The sequence below is a fragment of the Salmo salar genome, chromosome 21, assembly GCF_965601325.2.
Source record: "Salmo salar chromosome 21, fSalSal1, whole genome shotgun sequence".
Classification (NCBI taxonomy): Eukaryota; Metazoa; Chordata; class Actinopteri; order Salmoniformes; family Salmonidae; genus Salmo; species Salmo salar.
Window position 1 is genome coordinate 12870495 of NC_138311.1, and position 23379 is coordinate 12893873.

General features: G+C 45.5%; 2 protein-coding genes across 3 annotated transcripts; one reads left to right on the forward strand and one right to left on the reverse strand.

The window, feature by feature from the left end:
* Positions 1-2: 2 nt before the first annotated feature.
* Positions 3-1517, reverse strand: ybey (ybeY metalloendoribonuclease). The gene is given in 4 exon segments (NM_001146595.2): positions 3-364; positions 450-518; positions 649-780; positions 955-1517. Coding segments are annotated over 4 exon segments (507 nt in total). The 5' UTR covers positions 1165-1517; the 3' UTR covers positions 3-268.
* Positions 1334-23280, forward strand: mcm3ap (minichromosome maintenance complex component 3 associated protein). Of its 2 annotated transcripts, none has more exons than XM_014164268.2 (28): positions 1334-1612; positions 1996-3769; positions 3895-4142; positions 4278-4359; positions 4615-4774; positions 5012-5205; positions 5441-5577; positions 5894-6091; positions 6296-6564; positions 6840-7002; positions 7204-7364; positions 8926-9173; positions 9472-9803; positions 10253-10353; positions 10486-10617; positions 10904-11017; positions 11206-11358; positions 13023-13220; positions 13327-13395; positions 13512-13646; positions 14877-15024; positions 17836-18079; positions 18232-18329; positions 18716-19106; positions 19352-19606; positions 19858-19987; positions 20128-20458; positions 22540-23280. In XM_014164268.2, the coding sequence occupies exons 2-28, from the start codon at positions 2152-2154 to the stop codon at positions 22711-22713; spliced, it is 6483 nt and encodes a 2160-aa protein (XP_014019743.2). In that variant the 5' UTR covers positions 1334-1612; positions 1996-2151; the 3' UTR covers positions 22714-23280. The 2 variants fall into 2 exon arrangements, with proteins under 2 accessions (XP_014019743.2, XP_014019744.2); XM_014164269.2 differs by having other exon boundaries at positions 1568-1649.
* The last annotated feature ends 99 nt before the right edge of the window (positions 23281-23379 follow it).

The following is a 23379-nucleotide window of genomic DNA, read 5'->3' on the forward strand; positions in this document are numbered from 1 at the left end:
TTGGACGTTTAATTGTCAATGTCAAGTCATGCAGTTTGATTGTAAAAAGAGTACTCTGTCTAGTTCCATAGGTAAAAGCTCAGCAATCACATGAAGACTGACACGGTCTGTAGCTATCACTTGGAAATGGGCAGTTCATTCATGATCAAGGAGTCATCTTTGCAAGTTTCCAAATCCATCCAAGCTAAGTCCATTCGTTTCCAAATCCATCCAAAGCTAAGTCCATTCATTTCAAAGGCCTTCCATTGCAGGTGGTTCTTCTTGGTGGTCAACCGTCTTGGCTACATTTCTTGGTCAGAGGCACCAGCTGTCTGCCAGTGAATCTGTTGAACTCATTAAGTATGTAGCTTTCCTTCTGCAGCATCTGGGAGCACAGATATACAACTGTTAAAAGGAAATCTTTCATTGAAAAAATGTTGGACTTTTGCACTTTTAATTATCATCCATACCTCTTTCCACTCCTCCTCAGTTTCATGTCTGTAACCCAACAAGTGACAGATTCCATGAGCAGTGACTGACTGAGCAAGGAGAAGGGGGACAAAAAAGTCAAATGAACAAGCACTAATGCAACTACTAGTGTTTAGTGTAATAAAAACAATGGTCTGTCTATCAATCATTGTGTGGCTATTTTACTAATAGCTTGCTCACTGTGAGAATTCCATGAAGATCCTGAGACTGCTGCTGGCACTGTTTCATCACGTATTCAACTCCCAAGAAAATGTCTCCAAGGTTCAGTTCATCTCTGTAAAGGGGGCAAGGCAGCTTCCCAGGCCTCAGCTCCTTTAAAAACAAAACAAACATTGATCACCGTTTCTTTGCTAACACTTCCAACAGATGCCAGAGACCATCCCACCACTGCATCTTGAACCTATGGTGCATTAACACTCGTTCCATAAAATCCCAGACCTCTTGACAGGGGCAGGTGAATGCTAGGAAGGGAACTTAGATACCAACCTCATAGAATGGAAATGAGAGGACATCAGTGGGCATATTTTTTTTCCTATAAATGTTATTAATGCGTTGAATTTTGCGGTTGTCCACGCAAATGACTCCCAAATCAAATTTTTGGATGCCCAATATGTGCCTCAACGTCTCTACATCCTTCCGTAGCCTCGCGCGTCGCAGCGGCACCACGTTCTGAAGATTCCGTAGAACTACACCCATTTGAAAACGCCAGTCACTAATGTTACAAAAATTCTGAAGGAAATAGTTTTTATCAAGTAGTCGTAAATATTATGAATGTCTACATACAAGAAACAGGTATCCTAGGTAACTAGCGTGTTGTTAGCCGGCGAATGCTCGTTGGTTCAATCAAGGTGACTCAGTCGTTCCAGTTGTTGAAGGCATTCTTATTTTAGATTATGAATACAAATATGTAGTATTCTACAACAAGGTCCTCTAGAGCTGATGGAATGATACAAATCCAATATATTATTATATAACAAAATATCCTATTGCTTGAAACAAAAAAATAACATTTTAGCTAGCATTCTTCTCATGCGGATCCTTCCCGGGGTGGAATGTAGAATCCAGGAGCCTAAATAAGTTGGACCGGAACCGGATGCCAGCAAGTTTCTATTCAAATTGATGAGCATAGGGGAATACTGAAAAAGTAGGTCACTAGCTATCTTGTTTGAAACAATATAAAGGTAAAGTCCGTCTGTATTATAAAAAGCAACCGAACGTTTTAGCGTTATCAAAGACGTAAATTCGCTAGCGCGCTAACAAACTAAACGTCAGCTAGCTAGGTTTACATGATGTAACTAACGTTAGCTAGCTAACATTTTCCAAGTCACAACATGTTAACTAACTAGCTAGTTACATGTAAAGTACGCCATTAAAGTGTTTACATAGTATTTGAAGCTGAATTACGTGTGCATAATTAGTATATTTTGTTTTAGATAACATTAAGACGTTATCATAAACCACGTTAGATAACATGTTAAGTTAGCTATATAACATCAACATGCTGATGTTTACTTTGCTTGTTTTCAGGCTCAATGATGCTTTACTGAAGACACTTCAAATGGAAAAACACACACTTTCCTCAACATGCCTTGCAGCAACCTGGCCTCTTGGACGGCTTATGTGAGTTCAAGTGAGTAAGTGACTGCCCTTGAGTACAATAGAGACTATTCTGACATTTCCACCATGAACCCCAACAGTCTGTTTGGGAGGCAGCAGGGAGGAGCTTTCCAGGCTCCCAGCAACACTAACAAGACTGGTGGCATGTTCCAGGCCTTCAGACAGGAGGGCTCCACCAACCCTCCACAGAATGTAGCATTTAGGCAAACTGCAACATTCGGGCAACCGTCTGCCTTCAGTCAGCCGTCAGTCTTTGGTCAGTCTCCGGCATTTGGGCAGACGCCTTCGCTTGGACAAGACTCTGTTTTTGGGCAAAGTGGAGGACTAGGTCAGGTGTCAGGGCAGACCTCGACATTCTCTTCAATAAGTCAGCCTCCAGCCTTTGGTCAGGCCTCATTGGGGCAGGGTAGCTCTGGGTTTAGTGGTGTTCCCCCGCCATCGTATGGTCAGGCCACCGGACAGAGTCAGAGTTCTGGGTTTGGACAGATGCCTGCTTTTGGACAGAGCTCTGCCTTTGGGCAGCCACCTGCATACGGGCAGCAGCAGACCCCGGCGTTCGGCCTCTCCTCTGGGATCTCCCAAGCTTCCTCTGGCCCCACCTCTACCACCACCGCAGGGTCAGCACAGCCTTTGAGTTTTGGCCAGTCGCCCGTTGGCCAGCCGCAGCCCAGCGCCACCACCACCTCCTTTGCTACAGCTCAGAGTGTTGTCCAGAGTGGAGGCTTCAGCACGTCAGAATTCAGCTTCAAGCCGTCCAACGAGGTGCTGTTTAAGCCCATCTTCAGTGCCAGCCCAGAGCCGGCTAACTCCCAGCCCGCTGCTGCATCCGAGCAGCCCTTCGGTGGCGCCACCACCACCCAGCCCTCTTTCAGCACCAAAGACAGCAGTGGGCCAACCAGCTCAGGCTTCTCTCTCCTGACCGGAGCCAAGAGTGGCCCACTTGGCTTCAGCTTCTCCCAGCCGGCGGTGGCCCCCTCCATCTCCGCTTCCATTGCCACTACCAGCCTGGCCCAGAAAGACCCTCTCAGCATAGGCTCCGGAAGGAGCCTGCAGTTCACATTCTCCCAGCCATCCACTCTATCCAGCACTAACTCCAGCTCCAGCACCGCCGCCCCCCAACCAGCCCCGGTCCCCAGCAGCCCCTCCTCCTTCATCTTCTCTACCAAAGTCCTCCAGTCCCAGCCCGCGCCCCCGATGTCCCTGTTTGGAGGAGTCAGCTTCGGCCAGACCTCTACATTCGGAGACCTCAAAACCGAGGCCTTAGCCGAGGAGAAAGTTGGCGATGAGGAGAGCACCAGGGAGGGGACAGTGTTTGGGAGACTTGGAAAAGGAACTAAGCGGAAGGAGGAGCCAGTGAGTCCCAAAGCCGCTCCAAGGAAGCCTGCCCAATCAGAGGACAACCAAGCTGAAACCAGAGCTGACCTACCCAGACACCCCTCGAAACGGCCTCTCCTGAGGTCCTCCCGCGGCCCCGTGGGTGGACTCTTCTCCAGGGCAATGAGTGGCATTATGAAATCCACAGCCAACTCAGTGAGGAGGGACCCCGTGAAGGAGGAGCAGCAGCCTCCAGGATGGGGGGAGGGGGAGAGAGCAGACACACAAGCTCCGATCAGTCTCAGACCTGCTACTCCTCCCAGTGCTCAGGCCCCCACCAGAGAGGTTCTGGAGAAAGCAGAGGTGACTGGTAAGTCCTCGTCATGAAAATGAAGTAAAACACTATTACTTGCTGTTAACCAACATTTTAAGTAGTATGTTTAATGTGTATCACAGATTTTGTCATGCTGATTTTCTTCTCACCTTTTCCTCCAGGTTCGGTGGAAGCCCCCGACCCAGACGCTGAGACCAAGACCCCAGCTAGGAGAAGGCAGCGCGGCGAGAGCACGGACAGCCTGGGGGGCATGTCCCCCACCGACGCCACCATCCTCCAGTGCAAGAGCGTCCCACTCAGCCTCAACAAAAAGAACGTCATAGAAAAGCACTTTGGCCGCTTTGGGAAAGTCTGCCGGGTCTACTGCCGACCCCATAAGAACCTGGCTATCGTCCACTTCCAAGACCACGTGAGTACACACTCTACAGACAACAGAGGCGACTTGACAGGCTTTTGGGGATTCTCAGTTCCATTACATGTTTTTGCTGAATTTAACTGAGAATATTTTTTTGGTTTGTTTTCAAACGTCTGTGATACCTTTCAGGCATCAGCAGCAAAGGCAAAGAAGAAGGGTAAAATGCTGCACAGACAGGAAATTGCTATCTTCTGGCAGAGAAAGAAACACAGTAAGTCCTTGTGGCTGCATCCTCCTATTTTGCAGAGTTAAGACAGACAATACAGACCAAATTACTGTTACTAGTTTAGTATGCAATTAATAGGCTTATCTAAGGGAAATCATCTGAGAGACAAGTAGCCCACTGTCAAGCTCTTGATCAGCTGCCCCTGTATTTCCATGCACCTTGATTGAAGCCATTCTGTCTTTAGAAATTGATTGTGTGTGTGAGTGCTCGTGTGTATTGCTCCTTCTGTGTTTGTCTCAGGCCCGGGGAAGAAAGGCGATCGAGCCCCAGAGGGAAAGGAGGAAGACCGGGACAACCAGGTTTCAGACACCAGTCTGGGGGGCTTCCAGTCCTCCTCTCCACTGAGGAAGCCACTCCCCAGAGCCCCTGCCCTCAGCAGCACCGTCAACCTCAGCAGGAGGTAACCTTGGCTCCCCCTCACAGCTAGCTGGGCCAGACTTCTAGTTTCTGTGAAGTGCTTTTATAACCTGAAATGCATGTGGAAACATACGACTAATACTGTAAAGATAATAGATACTTTCGAGGCTTATTAACTGGGGGATAACTGTGGGTGTTAGCTAGCCGTAGGTGACTAGAGTTAATCTCTAAACACATCAGGATGTGACGTCAGATAATAAAAAGACACTTTGTTTCTCAGCTCCCCAGTGAAGAAGCCGTCCATAGCCAAGTCCCTGCAATTTGAAAGCGAGCCCCAGCAGGACAGCAGCTCCGAGGGCCAGAGCTCTGAGCGCCCAGTGCCCTCCTCCCTCCTCCACCTGATTGGCCAGGTGGCTGAGACAGCCGAGGAGAAGTACCGCTTCCTGGAGCAGAGGGACAAGATCTTGCGAGCTGGTAGGTATAGTAGAGCTGTCAGTCTGACATGCCGTCCTGGAACTGGCCATGCACTTCTGAATTGACTTTCCTGCATTTTTTGTATGAAGCCAAGAGTTGACATGAAAGAAAGAGCTGGATGTTGATTTCTTTGACTGTTGGCATAACAACAACGATGAAATGAAAGTAATAATAATACAAATTAAATACAAATCTGGTCTGTAGTGGCTGACTGGTTCTGTTGTTCAATGTGCAGGGCGGCCCAAACGGACAGACCTGGAGCTGTCTTTCTTTGTGGGGACATGCCCGGACATGTGCCCTGAGAAGGAGCGCTACATGAGGGAGACACGCAACCAGCTCAGTTGCTTTGAGGTCGTCCCAGACACCGAGAGGGTAAAGCTATTTCTTCTATCCCTGTTTCAAAACACACAAATTCTCTCAGGCACACATTTTGCAAGTATACTGCACCTGTGCTACTGTTGTGTAAAGTACACCACCCTGTCATCAATAGAGAAGTTCCACTTGATGGCATATGATAATCATAATAATAATGATGATTTTGATAAGTAGGCTATTTATCTACATATGTCCTCAAACTCCCAAGTGCTTGACATTGTGAGTGGGATATACTCCTGTCCAAACGTCTCAGTTAAAGGAAATCAACCTTGTTTATACATTTTATAATGAGACGTAACCACTTCCTGTCCAGGTGGACCACGTGGCAGCCATCAAGGAGTACAGCAGATCGTCGGCGGACCAGGAGGAGCCCCTCCCCTATGAGCTGCGTCCCCTCCCCGTGCTCAGCATGACCATGGACTACCTCGTCACACAGATCATGGACCAGGGCCACGACAACTACCGCGACTGGTACGACTTTGTGTGGAACAGGACCCGCGGCATCCGTAAGGTAAACACAGCTACTGTTGGTTAGCTAGCTAGCTGGTACTGTTTTTTTTATCGTTTATTATCGGTGTCACAATTTGTATTTTTTTTTATTTAACTAGGCAAGTTAAAGGAATGGTAAAGTGCTGAGTAGATGAGAGCAGAAAAGAAAAAAAAGCTTATGAATAAGTTTTCATAACACATGCTAACTCTATTCCTCTCCTCCCAGGACATCACTCAGCAGCACCTGTGCGACCCCCTGACAGTGTCGCTGATCGAGAAGTGCACCCGCTTCCATGTGCACTGTGCCCACCACCTGTGCCAGGAGCACATGATGACGTTCGACGCCAAGATCAACAACGAGAACATGACCAAGTGCCTGCAGAGCCTGAAGGAGATGTACCAGGACCTGTCCACCAGGGGTGTCTACTGCCCCCAGGAGGCTGAGTTCCGCCAGTACAACGTGCTTCTCAAACTAGACGTTGGGGACGTCCTCCGGTCAGTGTTTATTAGGGTACAATGTAGCAAAAGATTTTGTAACGGAAAAGGGTAATAAGTGTCTCTTATTGGTCAGTTTTACCTCCCAGTCTCCCTTCGTTATGGACCATTTTCTTCTGCTTTGTTCTTACGACTGTGACATTACCCTAGTTATTCTCCATTTGGAAACATACTACCGATGAACTGTAAGCTTGTCTTTGTTTTAATGTTTCAAACACCACCCTTATCCTCCACTCTGACTGAGAGTATGCGCTCTTTTGTTGTGGTCCACACAGTGAGGTGCAGCAGTTCAGGGACGAGGTGCGCAACTCTCCAGAGGTGAAGTTTGCCGTGCAGGCATTCGCAGCTCTCAACAGCAACAACTTCGTACGCTTCTTCAAGCTGGTGAAGTCTGCCTCCTACCTGGCGGGCTGCCTATTGCACAGATACTTCAACCAGGTCAGCAATAAACGCCACCTACCCTAATAACATACCTCCTTACATGCCATGTCATTTTTAGTGGGTCTGTAGTTATCTTTGAAAAGTAGTAAGAAGTTGAACCTGTAGTAATGAGGGTCACGTCCCAACTGGTTGCCCCTTGGGAATTGATCGACGTTTGTGTACGTGCCTATGTGTTTGTATGCATTCCTGTGTGTGTAGGTGAGGGGCAAGGCCCTGAGGACCCTGAATAACGCCCACGTAGCGGGCTCTCAGAGGTCCACCATCTTCCCCCTGGAGGATCTGGTGCGCATGCTCATGTTCGAAGACGCTGCTGAGGCCACAGACTTCATCCAGCAATTCGGCCTCAACGTTAGTGGCGGGTCAGTACCAGTACCTGTCTAATACAATATATGCACCCAACATATTTACTGGAGAGAAGAAGAAAAACCTGTAGCATACAGAAAACAAAAAATAACGTTTCTTATTTGATGTTCAGGTTGCACCTCCATGTATCGCTTGAAATGTAACATCTTCACAACAGTAAAGGGCCCAGAGGGACAGTGTTTTAAAGCGGCAATCAGCATTAGAAACAGTAACAAAGAGTACCTCTCGCCTCTATTTTGTGAAAACGCTGAAACTGATATTATCCATGAAATAAAAATGATAGTTTTAACCATGTTTTGAGGCTAAATCAAATTGTATTAGTCACATGTGCCGAATACAACAGCTGTAGACCTTACAGTGAAATGCTTACTTACGAGCCCTTAACCAACAATGCAGTATAAAAAATATGGATAAGAAATAAAAGTAACAAGTAATTAAAGAGCAGCAGTAAAATAACAATAGCGAGACTATATACAAGGGGGTACCGGTACAGAGTTAATGTGCGGGGTCACCGGTTAGTTGAGGTAATATGTACATGTAGGTAGCGTTATTAAAGTGACTATGCATAGATAACAACAGAGAGTAGCAGTGGGGGAGAGGGGGGGGGGCAATGCAAATAGTCTGGGTAGCCATTTGATTAGGTGTTCAGGAATCTTATGGCTTGCAGGTAGAAGCTCTTTAGAAGCCTCTTGGACCTAGACTTGGCTCTCAGGTACCGCTTGCCGTGTGGTAGCAGAGAATAGTCTATGACTAAGGTGGCTGGAGTCTTTGACAATTTTTAGGACCTTCCTTATATAGTGGTTGTTCACAAACATTGGAGTAAACACAGATTTAAAATGCTTCTTATTGTAATTTCTGATTGCTTCAGACAAATTCTGTTCTTCAGTTGCTCTTCACCACTTGTCGTCATTCCCAACATTCACGAACAGGCATTGCTTCTACAGAAGGCTCTCTGACTTTGTACCAACTTTTCTCTGTGTATTTTTATCTGGTAAAATGCAAGATTAACTTCAAGCAAAACATTAGGAAATGTAGCTGGCTATATTTTTTCTATGATAAACATTACAAATAGGATGGCCATGCATCGTTTTTGTAAGCTAATTTACGTAAGTGTGGCTGCTAGACAAATAGTGTTGCACTTTTCTCAAGAAAATGAAGCTATTTTCTGACAAATGTGTTGCACTAATGTATTTGGTGTTAACGGAAACTATAGTTGCATGCCCCTGACCACTCCTATTGAAGCAAAAAACACTGACTGTCAATATAAAACACAGGTGAAATGATTTAAAACGCAGAGTTTCTGATGGTGTGCGTTTTGATGGGTTACGACAGTTGAACTAAGCTCATGAGGCATTTACAAGTTATATTTTTCAAGAATCAATGGGTACATATTGTTAATTTCTAAGTCCAACAATGGATGTAGCAACTGGTAATTGCTCCTTAAAAAAAATCTAAAGATTAATCACTATAGTCACTTTTCAATGTTTAATTGGGTAATTGTTGTCATCAAGCAACAGACTTCCTTCTCTGATGTATTCTGACCTCCTGACCCCACAGCTTGGTGGAACTGAGCCGCACGGCCTGGCAAGAGCCAGACCTGAACCTGCCCCAAGTGAAGTCAGACGTCATCATGGCCAAGAGGTCTGTGCTGATTGGGGAGGTGGTAAACGGAGGACCACTGCCCAACCCGCCCCAACATTCCCCCATCTGCAGCTTCGACGCCCACAACAAGTACTGCGGGGAGGGTCCGCTGGCAGAACCAACGCTCACTGCCGTCTTCAGGAGCAGCCCGGTGGCTGTAACGGGTATGGTAGCCATGGCAGTTCAAGATGGCTAAACTTTAGAGGCCTGTAGAGCCGCTGTGCCCGTAGATTGATGTCAGCCCTTACTGACATTGTTTATTTAGCCTGTCATGGTGTCTAGAGTTGTCTGCCGTTGTTGCTACCCTTGATAAAATGTTCAATAGTTTGTTTGTGTTGGTAGTCTTGAGCTAATGATTCAATGTCACAGGTACGAGGGGCGTCCATGTTCTTTACAATTCCTGCTGTGTTGTAATCTTTCTCATTCTGACTGAGATTTTTTATATTTTTTTACTCTCCCCAGTGCCAGCCTTCACCCTGCAGAAGCAAGAAGTCAAGGCCCAGCCGGAGGTTGAGCTCCAGCCACAGAACAAACCCGTCAGGCTGCTGGCAGAGCCACGACTCTTCGGGGATCTTCCCCCACCGTACCCCGGCCTTGTCACTGCCACCGAGCCTGCCCAGCCATTGCAGGGCACAGATGAGACAGGGGAACCAGAGCCCGCCCAACCCACTGTCCAGGTTCACCCTGCAGCAGATCTCCAACAGCAGCTGTTCCAGCCCATTGATGTTGCCCAGACCCAGCCTGTCAGACCCCCCTCGCCCCCGCCCAAACCTGAGCCAATCTACTCTGACGAGGTGAGAGAGCGAGAAACCCCTAGTGGGTTGATGCTAGCTTGCCTTAATGGTAGTGTTTCCCAAATGGGCTCCCGATTGTCGCTGTGGTCAAGGCACTGCATCTCAGTGCTAGAGGCATCTCTACAGGCCCTGGTTCGAACTTGGGCTGTATCACATCCGGGCCGTGATTGGGAGTCCCATAGGGCGGTGCACAATTGGCCCAGTGTCGTTAGGATTTGGCCGGGGTAGGCCGTCATTGTAAATAAAAATGTGTTCTTAACTGACTTGCCTAGTTAAATAAAAAAATGGTGGGTTGAGACTGTTGGTAGGTCGTTGCTGCTTCCTTTTTGGTCATAGCTCTAGGCTCTGCCTCTAGATGTGTATGAAAGTCAGCAGAAGGGTAGGAGATGTGCCCCCCCCCCCCCCCCCGTACGTATGACTCATGTTTTCTGTCCATCCTATTGCCGTAGGACATCCTGGCAGAACTGGAGTGCGTGGTGGAGGAGGTGCTGGAGGCGGTGGTGCAGGAGGTTGCCAGCGCTGGGGCCGACTACGCTGCAGCTGCTCTCGGGTGAGTGCTATGTTATTGCTTTGCTTGTTTAAGACTGACTTATGATTGCATACACTGTGGTACATCAAGAGTAGCATTGAACATCCCCTTTCACGTTGATACCCAATGCCTTGTTGTTCTGTCTCGCTGCAGTGCGAGCAGTGGCCACATGGAGGCGGTGGTGAGCGAGGTGGTGGAGCAGATGCTCCGGGAGGTGTCCATAGCCGAGATCCAAGCAGAGCGAGAGAGACTCGCCGAGGAAAAACGCAGGATCGAGGAAGCCAGGTTGGTCAGAGACTCTGAAACACCTTGATCTCAATCCTAACACTAGCTGCAAACCCATGAGCAAAATGTATGCACGCGTGACTGTAAGTCGTTTTGGATCAAAGCGTCTGCTAAATGGCGTGTATTATGTTATCAGTCTCTCACTTTCTTAACCATACATTAGAAGCAGAAGTTTAACAAATCACTTAGTCCAAGTTTTGACTTGTTAACATGTAACTCCACATCCAACTTCTAGTCCAATGTCTTCCAACTCATTATCCATGTCGCTCCCTCTTTTCCTTGGCAGGAGAAAGCAGGAGCACGAAGTCTTCCTGGCCCAGTTTAGTGACTCTCTCTGTTCTGAGATCAGCCAAGAGGTCTTGACCGAGTGTATCCAGGAGACTGCCGCCTCCGAGATCCAGTGAGCTGCCCTTCTACACTCAAAACTCACATTCCTGATTCCATATCCACCACTATCCCCATAATCATGGTGCTGTCTCTCCCTCGTGTATATGCACCTGTGCAGTACTGTTGGGTCTCTGTTGTATTTGTCGACGTGCAGTAGCCACCAGACATAAGTCATTTTCAATAACAGTATCTGTGTGTCAGGTTAGCCACGGAGGAGGAGGCAGCATGTGTGGCACGCTGCTCTGAGGAGGTGTGCAGCTTCCTGGTGGAGGAGACCCTGGATAAAGAGATATTCCTCATGGTGGAAGACATCCTGGAGGCGGAGCTACAGCGCATACAGAAGTACATTAAGAGGTACAACCAAGGCATTTGAATGACAACTATGACTGCTTGGGTTGACAGTTGGGCCACCAGACTCGTGTAGACCCTTCATCAAGGTTCTCCAACTCTGGTCCTTGCTGTTTTAGTTTCAAGACTCACGTTTGCTTTTCAAAGCCTGCCCTCTCTCCCTGTTGGGTGTTGGCTCCTTCTCTCGAAGCACCGCCATAACGTGGAATATTTTACCGTGAACACTGCAGCAAAAGCGAACTCCTTCCTCTGCTACTCTTTCGTCCGCGTGAGGCTACAATACGTTGAGTTTCCGGGGAAGCACATATAGCCTTCAGAACTTGGTTCAGTAGTGGCCTGAATATTGTATATACATTTGTTCGTACGTGATATAAAGGCTGAAGGCTAGAAACAGCCAATATCTATTTTGTACAATGTATTTTAATTAAAAAATATATATTTTCATTTTATCTAGGTTTTAAACCAATCATTCACTATAAAACATTTACCAACAAAAAAGCTTAGCAAAATACAAAATATTATGGGGCAAAAATAAGTATGCCTAAAACATATATTTCAAATAACCCCCAAAAACCAGTAAAATAAGAGTAGGCTACATGACAATCCAGCGCCATAAAAACAAGTTCAGAACAAATCATCCAAGAATGTGCTTAATGTTCTGGTCTCAAGGATTTTGGAGTCATTGAAAGGGTTGAAATGGATGTCACAAAGGCTAGGTGCTAATTTTTCTCAGCTGTCGTGGTGTACTTCTGAACCCAGTAGCTTCAGATCCTTCTGTTGCTTGCAGTAGGCGGCGGATGACCGCAAGTTGCTGCTCCCTTCTCATTTCACCTCTTCAGCTGTTGTTGCAATGCCTTGAACTTCCAACGGTGGGGTGGTTAGCGCCAAGATTCGCCAAAAATGTTCCATGCCAGCCTTCCACTCAGTTGTTGGTCTTCGCCAAGTCTTGCAGGACAGCATCGTACCAGTTCCGTAATTCTGAAAATAAAAAAATAAAAAAGAGATCATATTCGGTTCACTTCTAGAAAGATTTATTTGCAGTCGGTCGTTCCAATCTGTAGGCGTAGCCTTCATGCGGCAGGATATTCTTTCGAAGCACCTAGTGGATACATTTGGGTTACATTGTCTCTCTCCTCGCTCAGAAAGCCTGCTGACTGATGTCAATACCAAAGTTGAGAATTGTGACTTGATTCAATTGGAATGATGTGAATAATGATGATGGTGAGAGCCCGGTATAGCCTAACCCTTTAATCATAGGCTACTGTTAATTTGTGTCTCTAAAATCACAACGTTACTAAAGTCATATTGAAACTTCCATATGTCGGCCTTTTACAAGATCATTTTTTGGGACAGGAAATGTTCTATTTTCCTAACTGATCAAAATTGGGTATGCTATAGCCTATAGATAATATTCTGCCCATATGAACACATTTATTTTAGGCCATATAAAGAACAGCTATGCCTGATTTTAATGAAAAGCTGCAAACAGACACATTGTTTTGCAGCCAATAGACTATACAGCTGGCTTCACAGTTTCCCTGACGAATAGCCCTACAAGGGGCAAGGGATCTGTGCGCTGCTTAGTACTTTCCACAAAAGGTTTTGCACAACCAAAAGACATGTAAGCTTCCCTCTCACCCCCTCTCTCCCTATTTCATTCTCTCCGTCAGGTGGCGCGACGTGGTGGCAGTACGCAGGCAGCTGAAGAGACAGATGCGGGGCTTCCCTGCCGCCCCCTGCTGTGTGGACCCCCGCTACAAGCTCAAAGCCCTGGCTCCCAGTGCCCCCTCCCAGCCTTCTATGGACTGCCTGGCCAGGGGCATGGTCAACCTGGGAAATGCCGGCTACATGGCCCTGTCCAGCACCAGGTACTGGAGCTACCCTGCCCTGCTCTGGCCCACGCCCCTCTCTTTATTTTTTTCCCTCTTTCCTTCACTCTCTTACACACCTCTGACTCTTCTGTAATGTCCCCAGGTTGCTAAAGATGAGAAAAGAAGCAATCCATCAGATGCGAGTCCACTTCTACTACCAGCAGCTGTTGAAGTAAGCCATCATCCCCGCTCTTACTTCATTGTAGTTCTTCTCTCAGTTGTGTACTTCTCAAACTCTTTCACAATGACATTAAACACAACATCAAACAATATGTGTGTCCCCTTCAGTGAGTCAGTGTGGACTCCTCTGGACATGCCTACGCTGGTGGTTGAGAACGTTCCTAACCCACCTGACAGAATCTTCTGGAAGGCCACCCTGCTGTTGCCCAGCGACCACGAGAGTGTTGCCAGCGTCGCCGACAGGTGAGATTAAATGCAGTGTGGCAGATGTAATTGCCATTGAATTCCACACACCCTCTCACAGTGCAGCATACAAGTACTCTCACCAGTACTTTGATGGCTATGTCCAAGAGTGTCATGTATTTGCCGACTCTGCTAAATACTGCAGTTTGATGGACAGCTGCCTCTGAAGCCTCTGCACCTAAGCTTCCATCCTGTGGTTCTTGATCTGCATCTGCTCAAGGATAAGGAGCAGCCTGTGCGACTGTTTCTTCTTGAGGACTTTCTTCTGAAAGTGGCACTGGATGCATGGACCACCATTCTCTACACACCTGACCATTTTCACCAGCTGGTCTCATGAATTCCGAGTGCCTCTTTCTGTCCTGAAACTCATTCAGCTTTTCACCTTTCCAAAGATAACCACATACAATGCATCTGTCTTATCAACCAGTTTGCTGTAATGCTCTTTCATGATGTCATGGGACTCATCCCAGCTTTTGGTGGAATCCACAACAGATCTGTAAAACACATTCAGAGTCATGGGAGAGGTAACATCATCAATCAGATTGTCTTGCTCATCTCTGCCAGTGGTAAAGATCACAGGCTCAAACTTTCCAATGGTGTCAATCGCGAAGATCATCAGACCTTTTGTGAATAAAATTCTGAATCAATCTCAAGAGTTTATGAAAAGTGTTCCAATTAAGTTCTGTAATAATTTGCCAGAGAGGCTGAAAAGTCAGCTGAATAATAGCTTTCCCAGTGAGGACTGAATTCAGAATTAGCTAATTATTTTTTACACAAACACTTTTATTTTTTTTGATAGAATACTGCTAATAACCACAGGGTGCATCAAAGTCCATCTTGCAGAACTTTGTGAATGTTCATGTACTGTATGTTCAAACGGGGCAGCCTCTTGTATATTTTTATCCGGATGCAATTGGCCACCCGGCACAGCCAGAGGAAGACTGGCCACCCCTCAGAGCCTAGTTCCTCTTTAGGTTTCTTCCTAGGTCCCTGCCTTTCTAGGGAGTTTTTCCTAACCACCGTGCTTCTACATCTGCATTTCTTGCTCTTTGGAGTTTTAGGCTGGGTTTCTGTATAAGCATCTGCTGATGTAAAAAGGGCTTTATAAATACATTTGATTTTCTCTCCACACACTTATTTTCACCAGCTAGTCACTCATGCTTTCCAAGTGCTTTTTACTTCTGATGACACTTGTGTTTATTGAGTGTGTTCTCTGTGCTCTTATTGTAGGATCCTGACAGACTGGCTGGAGACGAAGTTTGGCATAGATGAAAGTGCAAACGACACCGAGCAGGAGGGGACACTGAGGACTCTCTGCATCACCAATGGACTCAGGGAAGCAGGAGAGAAGACTCACAAAGTACACATCAGCATCAAGGTGGGAGCTAAAACAACATTACCAAAACATTTTTCCACTAAGACTAGCGATAAGTTGAATAACTACTTTCTACACCAGGGGTGTAAAACAAATTTTTGCCCAGATGCCGCATTCGGTCTTCAACGAGATCCAGAGGGCCATACTGAAAATTTGTTATACAGTGCATTTGGAAAGTATTCAGACCCCTTCCTTTTTTCCACATTTTGTTACGTTAGGGTAATTCTAAAATTGATTACATTTGTCCCCTCATCATTCTACACACAATACCCCATAATGACAAAGCGAAAACAGTTTTTTTTTACATTTTTGCAAATATTTATAAAAAAAAATAAAACGTATACCTTATTTACATAAGTATTCAGACTCAATTGAGCTCAGGTGCATCCTGTTTCCATTGATCATCCTTGATGTTTCTACAACTTTATTGGAGTCCACCTGTGGTAAATTCAATTGATTGGACATGATTTGTAAAGGCACACACCTGTCTATATAAGGTCCCACAGTTGACAGTGCATGTCAGAGCAAAAACCAAGCCATGAGGTCGAAGGAATTGTCTGTAGAGCTCCAAGACAGGATTGTGTCGAGGCACAGATCTGGGGAGGGTTACCAAAAAATGTATGCAGCATTGAAGGTCCCCAGGAACACAGTGGCCTCCATCATTCTTAATGGAAGCATTTTGGACTCTTCCTAGAGCTGGCCGCCCGGCCAAACTAAGCAATCGGGGTAGAATGGCCTTGGTCAGGGAGGTGAAGATGCTGTGGGGATGTTTTTCAGCGGCAGTGACCGGGAGACTAGTTAGGATCGAGGGAAAGATGAAGGGAGAAAAGTACAGAGATCCTTGATGAAAACCTGCTCCAGAGCGCTGAGGACCTCTGACTGGGGGGCGAAGGTTCACCTTTCCAAAGGACAACGACCCTAAGCACACATCCAAGACAACGCAGGAGTGGCTTCGGAACAAGTCAATCAATCAGTCACATTTATTTACTTACCCCTTCTTACATCAGCTGATGTCACAAAGTGCTGTATAGAAACCCAGCCTAAAACCCCAAACGGCAAGCAATGCAGGTGTAGAAGCACAGTGGCTAGGAAAAACTCCCTAGAAAGGCCGGAACCAAGGTAGAAACCTAGAGAGGAACCAGGCTATGAGGGGTGGCCAGTCCTCTTCTGGCTGTGCCGGGTAGAGATTATGACAGAACATGGCCAAGATGTTCAAATGTTCATAGATGACCAGCAGGGTCAGATAATAATAATCACAGTGGTTGTAGAGGGTGCAACCACTGTAGAGGGTCTCTGAATGTCCTTGAGTGGCCCAGACAGAGCCCAGACTTGAACCCGATCGAACATCTCTGGAGAGACCTGAAAATAGCTGTGCAGCGATGCTCCCCATCCAACCTGACTGAGCTTGAGTGGATCTGCAGAGAAGAATGGGAGAAACTCCCCAAATACAGGTATGCCAAGCTTGTAGCGTCATACCCAAGAAGACTTGATGCTGTAATCGCTGCCAAAGGTGCTTCAACAAAGTACTGAGTAAATGGTCTGAATACTTATGTAAATGTCATATTTCAGTTTTGTATTTTTTGTCAGAGTCTTGAGTAATTACACGTACCTGATTTATGCATAGAAGTAGGCCTAGGCTACCTGGCCTGCGTACAAATGTAGGCCTATAAATGTGCTCGTTTGGGGATCTGATACTTTTTCTGATTGTCTTAACCCACCATCACTGTGTAGCCTGTCAAAGTAATTTGTTCTTCGCATCAAATAGCACGTTTTTACTTCCGTTGAGAATGACAATAGTTCCTCAAGGTAGCCTATTGGAAAAATGTTTCCAGCTCTCTCCCTTTCGATAATCACTCGGCATGAAAGGGGTAAAAATGTCATGCTCTGATCCGGAGTAAACGTCATAAAATAGGCTGACCTGATTACTTCTTATCCCTTGCGCAATTAGTCTACAGCTGTGTCTGTTTGTCCGGAGCTTACTGGAAACTCTGAGGGCCCAGAACATTTGCTATCACTATCGGGATGGACCAAGTTAATACTTGATACAGTGTTTCAAGATTCTTGCAGACAAGTCATGCGTAGCTAATGTGATTTTATAGGATATTTATTTTTATCAGGATATTTTCTAACTGCAGGCTGCAATGTTTTTATTTGTTGGTTCATGTAGGCTATTTTTACGTATTGGCAATAGCAAAGTTAATTTTAGATTGGTATCATTTTCATTTAGATATAATTTTTTATTAACCACACAACATTGATTTTGAGATATGAAGACTATTATAAATTAAATGAATCTGATCCATGAAAATGTGCATATGAAAATAATAACTGGCACGCAGATCAGTAGAAGTACAATATCTTGTTATTCCAAATGGAAAAGGTTGCCGACAGCTGGTGTAGCCTATTACCGGCAACTTCAGGAGCTTAATGGCAGAATCTGCGAATACCAGCAGCAGAGAGGAGGAGGAGGAGGGTTGGGAACAGGTTTTTTTTCTTCTGGTTAGGCTATATTGATCTCTTGCTCCCTCTTTAGTAATTTGTGTGTCTTGATTTTTAATCGCAGTGCTTAAAGCATCAGACAAGCTCAGTAGCCTATATATAGTTGACTTTATTCAAGCATAGCTTGTGTCTATATATCGAAAGAACAGACGACTCTTGGTCAACCAAGATTTTTTTATGTTGGGGACAGCCCTTATATATAACTGACGGATTAACATCCTGATGCATTCACCAATCCCATCTAAGCAAATATTAGGACACTTCTGACAGCAGTGTAGTTGGACTGACTTTGTCTGTGTGTGTTGTACCTACCAGGCATCTCGGGGCCCACTGAGTGAAGAGGGCCTGTCCAATTTGGAGGAGGCCCAGGAGCTCCAGGGTACAGGGGCCCTGCTGATGCTGCTGCCTGCCCCCAGCCCAGGCAGCGAGGACCAGGACGTGCCCATGCTCTCCGCTCTGCTCCAGCTCAAACAGCTCCAGCAGGCCAACATCTGGGACTGCCCGCTGCCCCTTGCCATATTGGTGCCTGGCCCCCACAACACACAGAAACTGGAGGAAGGTAGGGGTACCCCAACCACACATGCACACATGGCTGGACATCACCAGCATTTTCTTAGTGGTTACTCACTCAATGGCACATATTGTGAATTAAGTCCTTATTAAGTACCAAGTCTGTAAATCTCTGCCTGCCTCTTCTTCTCTTCTGGTTAGACCTGATGCTCCAGACGTTGGTTGAAGACGGTCTGATATCAGAACACGTGTTCGTCCACATCCCAGAGACCACCAGCGACCTACATGGCTCAGAGCAGGTACGGACAGCCCTCTTGGAACAAAATACAACTATTTAAATTGCTCCTAAGGTAATTCAATGAGTAGTGTTGTATTTATGACCTGGACGATACCAGTATCGCGCCAAAGAAACAAAACACGAAAGGGATTTAATTTCTTTATGAAAACAGCCCTAATGTTGGAAACTAACATCATTATGTTTTCATCCAGAGTCGCATTTATTTATTTTCCAAGCTATAGGACACTATCTTACAGCTGGTTTTTAAGGGACCAAAGAATTTGATCTGTTTCTTGTTTTCATTTTTGCCATGGAAAAAATATTGCGATACTGGTATCGTCGCAACCCAACTTTTATTGAATTGGAAGTATTCTAATGTGTTGTTTTATGGGGTTTGCTTGCCCCCAGGTGAGCCAAGCGGTACGCTGGCTCTTGGCACGTGCCCCAGCGCCCTCCCTCCTCTCCTCCCAGACCCTGGTGCACTTCGTGGAGGCCGGGCTGGGCCGTGAGTTCAGTGCCCGCCTCTACAGCCACCGGCAGGACCGGGCGGGGGCAGGGCTGGCGCGCCAACACCCAGCCCCTGTCATCAAACTCTACAATGCTGTGCTGGCATTCCTGGCTGACCTAGTGTCTTCCCAGTGCCTCTCCAGCCTGTCCTGGCCTCCGGGGGAGTTTGCCCTGCCTGAGACCCGGGACTTGGTGCCACACCTGGGTTGGAACTCTCCCCAACACCTGGCCTGGCTCCGGACAGCTGTAGTCAGCTTGCAGATACCCAGCTGGGACATGCCTGCTAACACAGGTGGGTAGCTTTTTGGTTTGTCTGTGTGACTGTGTAGTTGTGCTTGTGTGTGATTCTGTTGACTTGCGACTTTTATTTAGCCTGATCCCAGATCTGTTTTTGCTTTTGCCTACTCCATTGTCATGGAGCAGAAACAGACTGGCACCCAGGCTAACATTTATCCCTTATTGCTGCTCAAATTACAGCTGTTTACATTGCCCTCCTATCTACTCGTTAATACATCACATTAATAAAATTCCCCCCAGCCTCCTGGCCCCAGCTGTGTTCCGCCATCTTCCAGTACGCCGGCCAGATCCCAACTTCGCGCCACAGCCAGCCCCTCCTCATGTCCCGTCTGGAGAACCTCCTGGAGAAGGTGCGCTGTTCCACGGCAAGAGCCCAGGACCACTGGGAGGAGGAGGGCCCATCCTTCCAGCAGGTCCCCTGGGACGAGGTGGTGGCTCTCTGCATAGACCATAAGCTGAAGGACTGGCAACCCCCTGACAGCCCAGTTTGTGACGGTGAGATGACTATTGGTTTATCTACTCTGTCTGCTCTAGTCAAGGCCTATTCTAACACTTTGGGTGACATTTTCCACACCAAAAACAAATGCAGCTCCTTATGCTAGACACAATATACTGAGCTTTCAGCAGGATTTGAGACATCAAGGTATTGTATGAAGAAAGCAAGAAAACAAGTTAAAAAGCCTTTACTGCATTGGAATTTGTAAAGAGCTAAACTTAATCCCAAGACTCCGGTGGTGCTGTTCTAGATGCAGTGACAGAAGATGGAGAGGTCCTGGTCTACTTCCCCAAGGAGGGACTGAAGGGCTTCCAGCCCCCGGCAGAGTGGACGGAGGCGGTCAGCCTCACACACAGAGAGAAGCAGCAGGAGACACAGGGGTAAGGAGGAGACTGGTTCACTACTCTGTCTCTCTTTCTCCCTCTATATTTCTCTCTCACTCTCAAATCTACTCCTGAGTCTGTTGGCTTATACTCCCTTCTGCGAATTGATAATCGAAAATGGATCATTTCCTCTTCAGAACCAGTCCAGGAGGCCTTGCAGCTCTCCCTCCCTTCAGACAGAAGCTGTTCCGGAGCCTGGTGGATCGGCCAGACCGCTTTGCCCCCTGCCACACTCTGGACATCACACACACCCCCTCACCCCGGGACCTGCTGCCCCACAAGGTCCTCCACGGTCTCCAGGAGGAGAGGGCACACAGCCAGAGGTGTGAGGAGCAGCTGCAGCGTTGGCTAGAGGTAGAGCCCTTGGACTCTCTCTCCATGCCCCTCTTCATGCCCTCTAGCCTGCTCTCCACAACTAACATCATGGCCCCCATCCGTACTTCTGGTGGTGCGTCCACTGCTACACAGGTACGGCTGTCTTCGCACGTACACACACACATAAACACAAAAAAAACACAATATTACAGTGCCCTGAGAAAGTACATACAATCTAGATACAATACCCTGTAATGAGAAAGTGAAAACATGTTTTTAGATTTTTTTTTACATTAATTGAAAATGAAATAAAGATATCTAATTCACAGTGCCTCTAGAAAGTATTCACAACCTTTTACTTTTTCCACATTGTGTGTTACAGCCTGAATTATTTAAAATTGGTTAAAAAAATAATTCACTGGCCTATTATATTTTTTTACAAATTAATTAAAAGGGAAAAACTGAAATGTCTTGAGTCAATAAGTATTCAACCCCTTTGTTATGGCAAGCCTAAATAAGTTCAGGGGTAACAAGTCACATAATAAGTTGCATGGACACTGTTTGCAATGATGGTGTTTAACATGATTTTTGAATGACTACCTCATCTCTGTACCCCACACATACAATTATCTGTAAGGTCCCTCAATCGAGCATTGAATTTCAAACACAGATTCAACTACAAACACCAGGAAGATTTTCCATTGCTTTGCAAAGAAGGGCACCTATTGGTAGATGGGTAAAAGTAAAAGTAAAAGCAGACATTGAATATCCCTTTGAGCATGGTGAAGTTATTAATTACACTATGTAGTGACTGGGTGTATTGATACACCACCTAAAGATACATGCGTCCTTCCTAACTCAGTTGCCGGAGAGGAAGGAAACCGCTCCGAGATTTCACCATGAGGCCGATGGTGACTTTAAAACAGAGTTTAATGGCCGTGAGAGGAGAGAACTAAGGATGGATCAACGACATTGTAGTTACTCCACAGTACTAACCTAATTGACAGAGTGAGAAGAAGGAAGTCTGTACAGAATAAAACTATTCCAAAACATGCATCCTGTTTACAATAAGGCACTAAAGTAAAACTGCAAAAAATGTGGTAAAGAAATGAACTTTGTACTCAATACAACACGTCACTGAGTACCACTTGTCATATTTTCAAGCATGGTGGTGGCTGCATCGTGTTATGGGTATGCTCGTCTTTGGCAAGGACTAGGGAGGTTTTTTTGATAAAAAGAAATGGAATAGAGCTAAGCACAGGCAAAATCCTAAAGGAAAACCTGGTTCAGTCTGCTTTCCAACCGTCACTGGGAGACAAATTCACATTTCACCTAACCTAAAACACAAGGCCAACTCTACACTGGAGTTGCTTGCCAAGAAGGCTGTGCATTTTCCTGACTGTTTTTTACATAAATCTGCTTGAAAATCTATGACAAGACTTGAAAAGGGCTGTCTAGGAATGATTAACAAACAACTTGACAGAGCTTGAAGAATTTCAAAGAATGTGCAAATATTGTCAAATCCAGGTATGCAAAACTCTTACAATTACCCAGACAGCCTCACAGCTGTAACCGCTGTCAAAGGAAATTCAGGCTATAACACAACAACATTTTGAAAAAGTCACGGGTTGTGAATACTTTCTGAAGGCACTGTAGTTGAGAATTTACACTGTTGAACATGTGTTAAACACAACACACTAAGTAGGCTACTATAACAATGTACACAACACACTATATGCTGTAACCACTGTCCAGTAGTTTTTTTTAAGTACTTTAGTAAAAAAATACTTTAAAGTATTACTTCAGTTTTTGGGGTATTTGTACTGGCAGACTCACTAAACACACATGCTTTATTTGTAAATTGTTTACGCGTTGGACTGTGCCCCTGGCTATCCGTGAATGAAAAAAACAAGAAAATGCCGTCTGCTTAATATAAGGAATGTGAAATGATTTATACTTTTACTTTTGATACTTAAGTACATTTTATCAATTACATGTACTTTTGATACATACTTATATTTAAAACCAAATACTTTTACTGTAGTAGTATTTTACTGGGTGACTTTCACTTTTGAGTCATTTTCTATTAATGCATCTTTTACTTTTACTTAAGTATGACAATTGGGTACTTTTTCTGCCACTGTCTCTCACCCAAGTGTTGTAGGCATTTGCGATGAATAGTACAATAGTAGAGTGACTTAATTGGTATTCTTCAATGTCTTATTTTTTTGTAGGAGGCAGAATCAGAAGACCCTTTGGAGAAAGCAGAGCGTGATTGGCTCAAGGGTGCTCCTGTATCCATGGCGCAGCGCCTGAAGGAGCTGGATAGGCTTTTATTGGCCAGTCGGGAGGAGGAGCTTGCGTGCGGGCTCAAGCTGAACAGCTTATTGAACATTGTCGAGGACTGAATCTCATGTCATATCACACCACTTAGTTAAAGGCCTTAGCTTTTGCTTTTTGGACTTGTTGCCATCTGAAAATCTGTTATTGTGGTCAGAAAATGTAAACCCATAATATTGTCACTGTCAGTGTTTTTACTTTTTTAAATGTTGGTTTTCTAATTGAGAAGAACGATTCATTGCTTTTTCTTTTTTAGTTTTGTTAAGTAGTTTTGCATTATGGCAGGGAACTGATTTGTTGCATGTGTCTCTGTCTTCCTATAACATGTGGATCTCAGTGACCTACACATGCAGTTGCTTGACAGACATAACATGACTTAAGTTTATATCCAAAATTATGTATTCGTTGTAATTAGTTGCTTAGTCCTCTTGTAGATGTTTTTTTTTTTTTTTTTAATCACAAGGATGGTTTATTATCTTATTTCTCCATATTAACTGGTTTAGGGATATTTTGTGGATTGACCCAAATGAATTACTTTGGTTGTGCTTGTGCCTATGTTTCATGTTGAGCTATATTTGTCTAAAAGGCTGAGGTTATATTTGTCATATGAATCTAAATAAAAGTCTTATGATGAATGTTGCTATATTTCACCAGTTTATGGTAACGCTCTCATATTCACGAAAGCAACATGTTTCGAGCGCTACATTGAAACCCCACCCATTTCTCCGCCTCTC